The sequence below is a fragment of the Somniosus microcephalus genome, chromosome 2 (assembly GCF_052327205.1).
Source record: "Somniosus microcephalus isolate GS21.2 chromosome 2, FLI_Smic_1.0, whole genome shotgun sequence".
In the NCBI taxonomy this organism is placed as follows: Eukaryota; Metazoa; Chordata; class Chondrichthyes; order Squaliformes; family Somniosidae; genus Somniosus; species Somniosus microcephalus.
Window position 1 is genome coordinate 297,717,567 of NC_140988.1, and position 6,232 is coordinate 297,723,798.

The window sequence follows — 6,232 nt, forward strand, 5'->3', positions numbered from 1 at the left end:
ACGTCGATGTAGGCGGGTCAAAAACCGAAAGTTGAAGTCCCGCCTTCTTCCCGACAGGTTCGGGAAAATCTACTCCATTGTGTCTGCATCTCTTTATATCTAATTTTTTCCTCATTCTCCCTGTTTCTGTCGGTCTCCCTTTGACCTCTGTCTCTCTCCTGTAAGTTAATTAACCTTTTTTTCCTTCCAAAGGGAGCCAAATCCACATGAAGATTCAGCCTTCCTGGGTAACTGCTTTGACCTGGGCAGATGTTCAAGCACCATTCTTAAGCAAAGGCAATAACAAACAAGCTGAAGTTCTATTAGTGGGTCGACTGGATGGATCAATTGGCTGCATCGAAGTTACAGAAACATCTGTTTCTGACACGATTGACCTAGTGCATTGTCAGAGGAAAGATGGTATGTTCAAATGATGGCAACTTCAACCTACATCCTATCACTTCATGGCATAGTACTGATATTCCAATACAATGGCCCAGTAATTCCTGTCGGGGGCTTGCCGCGCGTGCAAGCCCCCGATGTGCGCTCACCCTGCGCGCCGACATCTGAAATCTGGCCCGCAGTGGATTTCCTGTCAGTGGCCCGGTTCTGATCTCGGCGCGCTGTGCTAACCTGACCCAGCGGCGTAGTTAGTGCGATGTGCCGGCTGGGATCAGGTGAGCACTGTTCAGCCAATCAGGGGAGGGGAAACTTCATTCATAAGTTTGATAGTAAAGACTGTCAAACTCATGAAAAGTACTGCACCCCAAAACACTACTTAAACTTTAAATAAAATTTTAAAAAGCATCCCAATAATTAAATTAACTGAATAACTTTAAAAAACTATATTAAACAATTAATCAAATTTTTGAAAAAATAAATTTTTAAAAAATCGGGGCTAAAACTAAACTTACCTTACTGTAAATTCTTTAAAAATAACAAACCTGTGGAAAAAAAATTCTAAATTGTACTAAAAGCCCACTTACCTGTAAAACTAAGCACTTGCGTCTGGTTTTTCCACGCGTAAAAACCGGAGGCCTTTACACTCTGGCAACTCTGGGGGAAAAAAAAGGAATTTCACTGCGCACGCGCTGCCTGTGCAGTCGCACGCGCTGTGCCTCTGAACCCCTTCGTTCAGAGGACTGGAAATGCGGTTTTCCCCGCATGCGTTGTGCATGCTGAACACGGGCATTTCCTCCGGCCAGACGCGTGAGTACCCCGACCGTACTCACGCGTTCAGAGAGGAATTACTGGGCCAATATTGCACTTTGATAGCTGTGACAAAACTCTTTGCAATTATAGTCAAATAATTTCGGATAAATTCTTTGGTTGCATTTGCTTCGGGTGTTACTTTACAAAGCCCCACCATCTTGGCTTTGGCCTTCCACATGGTCTTTTCCCAGTTGAGAACCATCCCATCATTTTTACAGGGAATTAATCTTCAGCCTTACAGTACACAAATGCTACCATTCCAAGAGGGTGCTGCAATGTAGCAATAAAGGAGGTGGTAGTAGCAATATTGGATAGGGATAAAAATAAAGTGGAGGTACTTAAAAGGTTGGCAGTCCTCAAAGTAAGAAAGTCACCCGGTCCAGATGGGATGCATCCTAGGTTACTAAGGGTGGACATTCCGGAGGCTCTGGCCACAATCTTCCAATCCTCCTTAGATATGGGGATGGTGCCAGAGGATTAGAGGATTGCAAATCACAGAAATCACAGAAACCCCACAGTGCAGATAGAGGCCATTTCGGCCCATCGAGCCTGCACCGACACATATCCCACCCGATCCCCGTAACCCCACGTATTTAATCCCCCTAACACTAAGGGTCAATTTATCATAGCCACAAATGTTGCACCCCTGTTTAAAAAAGGAAGAGGGTTGAACCTGGCAACTAGAGGCCAGTCAGCCTAATGTTGGTGGTGGGGAAACTTTTAGAGACAATTATCTGAGAGAAAATTAATTGGCATTTGGAAAAGTATGGGCTAATAACTGAAAGTCAGCATGGATTGGTTAAAGGCAAATCGTGTTTGACTAACTTGATTGAGTTCTTTGATGAAGTAACAGAGAGGGTTGATGAGGGTAGTATGGTTGATGTTGTGTATATGGACTTTCAAAAGACATTTGATAAAGTACCACATAATAGGCTTGTGAGCACAATTAAAGCCCATGGGATTAAAGGGACAGTGGCAGCATGGATACAAAATTGGCTAAGGAGCAGAAAGAACGGCTGTTTTTCAGACTGGAGGGAAGTATACAGTGGTGTCCATCAGGCATCAGTATTAGGACCACTGGTCCTTTTGATATATATTAATGACCTGGACTAGGGTATAGAAAGCATAATTTCAAAGTTTGCAGATGGCACGAAACTCAGAATACAGTAAACAATGAGGATAATAACAGACTTCAGTAAGACATAAAATAACAACAGAAAATGCTGGAAATACTCAGCAGGCCAGGCAGCATCTCTCTCCACAGATGCTGCCTGGCCTGCTGAGTATTTCCACCATTTTCTGTTGTTATTTCAGATTTCCAACATCTGCAGTATTTTGCTATTGTTTCAGTAAGACATAGACAGACTGGTGAAATGAGCAGGCACAAGGCAGATGAAATTTAATGCAGAGAAGTGTGAAGTGAAACATTTTGGTAGGAAGAATGAGGAGAGGCAATATGAACTAAATGGTGCAACTTTAAAGGCACTGAAGGAACAGAGGGGTGTATGTACACAAATCTTTGAAGGTGGCAGGACATTATGAGAAGGCTGTTTTTAAAAAAAAAAGCATCAGATCCTTGGCTTTATTAATAAAGGCATAGAATGCAAATGCAAGGAAGTTATGCTGAGCCTTTATAAAACATTGGTTCGGCCTCAGCTGGAGTATTGTGTTCAATTCTGGGCATCGCATTTTAGGAAGGATGTTAAGGCCTTGGAGAGGGTCCAGAAGAGATTTTCTACCAGGATGAGGCATTTCAGTCATGTGAAGAAGCTGGGGTTGTTCTCCTTAGAGCAAAGCAGTTTAAGAGGAGATTTGATATAGGTGTTCAAAATCATGAATAGATTTGATAGAGTAAGAACATAAGAAATAGGAGCTGGAGTGGCCCATACGGGCCCTCGAGTAAATAAGGAGAAACTGATACCAATGGCAGAAGGGTCATTAACCAGAGAACACAGATTTATGGTAATTAGCAAAAGAACCAGAGGTGACATGAGGAAACATTTTTTTTACACAGTGAGTTGTTGTGATCTGGAATGCACTGCCTGAAAGGGTGGTGGAAGCAGATTCAAGAGTAACTTTCAAAAGGGAATTGGATAAGTACTTGAAGAGAAACATTTACCGGGCTATGGGAAAGAGCAGGGGAGTGGGACTAATTGGATAGCTCTACCAAAGAACTGACACAGGCACAATGGGCCGAATGGCCTCCTTCTGTCCCATATCATTCTATGATTCTTGCACTCTTCCTCATTAGTTCAGCATTAGTAACTCTGTAACTCTATCCTCTGAGCTGATGCCCAGCATCTTCCTTGCACAGCATATTCTTAAAGTATCAAGTTTTTATTTTGTTTCTCTGAGCCATGCAGCAGCCAGCTAAAGGCTAGTTTCATATACCAATGTCTCTCCTCCTCCAGAGTGGTTTTGACAGTTCACTGAGTAACTTCGAAAAATAGTTTGAAAAAAGTTTTTTTTTAGACATTTAACAGGTGTATCACATATTGCTTATACCTGTATTTGTTATGCATGATTTGCTATACAAGCCAATACTGTGAATTATAAAATGCACATTTATAATTCTCTCTGTTTTAATGATGTTTTCTTCAAGTTTCTGCATAAATGTATTGCACAAAATATTCAACCTACAAGAACTCTGGTATGCTGACTATGGAGTGTGATACTAAAACAAAAATAACCCTGAAATGCCTTTTTTTATAAAACACCAAATAAAATTATTACTTTTCAATTTCCAAGTTTAGAATACTATATAAATATAATCTTAGACTGATGTGCTAAGTCACCTCTTGTATCAACTGTTGTATGAAGCAGGATTACATCTGTGACTCCTTGGTGATGCATTCCCAATCTAAACCAATTCATTGAGGATAGGGCACTTTTTCCAAATGAAGAGTGAAAATAAAAGGATGGAATTTTAGCAACCAGTAACTGACTGCATTTGCAGAGTCCTGGGAGCAGGCCATATGTCCATCCTCTCAACTGTGTATTGATGTACACTCCCAAAAGTGGGAGAAGAACATTTGTTCTCTGATAAGATTTTCAATAAGTTAGTATTTCAATATTATGTGGTCTTGAGATCTTTAACTTAGGGTTGGGTGTTCAGAATGTCATATATTATTGAACAAAATCTCCCTTGTTCTTCTAGTATTTGTATCATAAAATAGGTACAGGTGAGCATGTTATTAAATTTCAATTATTCATCAAACAATTCTGATAAGTATAAAACTGGGCTTAACTGCCAAGTATTTATATTCCCCGCCCCCCACCCCCCCCCCGGACCCACCCACCCACAAACATAAGTAACAATACACATATCCAATAGCAATAGTAATTCAGTATCAGTGCTTATAAGGGGTTTAAATTGTCCATATCTGTTAAATGCATTGTGCTTCTGGTGCTGTGGCCATAATAAATGTATTCTCTTAATTGTTATTCAGTTGCTGTTCAGTGCATTGCCTGGTACAGTGAAGGTAAACCAATTGCAGTTGGATACTCTGATGGGAAAATTTTACTTGGAACAAGAGAGCCACATAATCCAGAAGAGCCAGTGATACTAGATTCATTTCAGGTAAGCCATACTTTTCTTAAAGCAGTTCACATAAGAACAACATCAAAGCCTTGGGAAATCATTCCAAAAATTAAATTTCACCTGCATGTACAGCAGTACCAGAGTTCCCGTAAGGTGTGCGTGCACACAGCCGCGCAGTGGTCTGAGAGGTCCCGCGCAGACCACTCACCAGCTTTTACATTGTAGATACCGCGCATGTGCAAATATTTGAATGGGCTGCACTTTGGGGGAGGCAGGTCGTGCAGGAGGCAGTGCAGCTTATGGGGGAAATTGAGCAGAACCCAGCACTTTAAACCTTCTGTTCTGTGAGCTGTCTTTCTATTCTCTCTTTCACTCCGCCTCTCTCGGCCCTTCACTCTCCTGCATCTGTCCCTCCCTCTCTCCCCATCTGTCCCTCCCTCTCTCCCCATCTGTCCCTCCCTCTCTCCCCATCTGTCCCTCCCTCTCTCCCCATCTGTCCCTCCCTCTCTCCCCATCTGTCCCTCCCTCTCTCCCCATCTGTCCCTCCCTCTCTCCCCATCTGTCCCTCCCTCTCTCCCCATCTGTCCCTCCTCTCTCCCCATCTGTCCCTCCCTCTCTCCCCATCTGTCCCCTCCCTCTCTCCCCCCATCTGTCCCACCCTCTCTCCCCATCTGTCCCTCCCTCTCTCCCCATCTGTCCCCTCCCTCTCTCCCCATCTGTCCCTCCCTCTTCCCCATCTGTCCCTCCCTCTCTCCCCATCTGTCCCTCCCTCTCTCCCCATCTGTCCCTCCCCTCTCTCCCCATCTGTCCCTCCCTCTCTCCCCATCTGTCCCTCCCTCTCTCCCCATCTGTCCCTCCCTCTCCCCATCTGTCCCTCCCTCTCTCCCCATCTGTCCCTCCCTCTCTCCCCATCTGTCCCTCCCTCTCTCCCCATCTGTCCCTCCCTCTCTCCCCATCTGTCCCTCCCTCTCTCCCCATCTGTCCCTCCCTCTCTCCCCATCTGTCCCTCCCTCTCTCCCCATCTGTCCCTCCCTCTCTCCCCATCTGTCCCTCCCTCTCTCCCCATCTGTCCCTCCCTCTCTCCCCATCTGTCCCTCCCTCTCTCCCCATCTGTCCCTCCCTCTCTCCCCCATCTGTCCCTCCCTCTCTCCCCATCTGTCCTCCCTCTCTCCCCATCTCTCCCATCTGCCCTCCCTCTCTCCCCATCTGTCCCTCCCTCTCTCCCCATCTGTCCCTCCCTCTCTCCCCATCTGTCCCTCCCTCTCTCCCCATCTGTCCCTCCCCCCTCTCCCATCTGTCCCTCCCTCTCTCCCCCTCTCCCCATCTGTCCCTCCCTCTCCCCCTCTCCCATCTGTCCCTCCCTCTCTCCCCCTCTGTCCCACCCTCTCTCCCCCTCTGTCCCACCCTCTCTCCCCCTCTGTCCCACCCTCTCTCCCCCCTCTGTCCCACCCTCTCTCCCCCTCTGTCCCACCCTCTCTCCCCCTCTGTCCCACCTCTCTC

At 45.5% G+C, this 6,232-nt stretch overlaps 1 protein-coding gene across 4 annotated transcripts in view; it reads left to right on the forward strand.

Moving 5' to 3' along the window:
• LOC147123467 (putative E3 ubiquitin-protein ligase HERC1) overlaps positions 1-6,232 on the forward strand; it is a 491,571-nt gene that overhangs the window by 338,237 nt on the left and 147,102 nt on the right. For all 4 annotated transcript variants that reach the window (XM_085973371.1, XM_085973346.1, XM_085973361.1 and 1 more), the window contains 2 exons: positions 193-399; positions 4,641-4,771. In XM_085973371.1, coding sequence (XP_085829497.1) covers positions 193-399; positions 4,641-4,771 — 338 coding nt within the window. The remainder of the gene's footprint in view (positions 1-192; positions 400-4,640; positions 4,772-6,232) is intronic.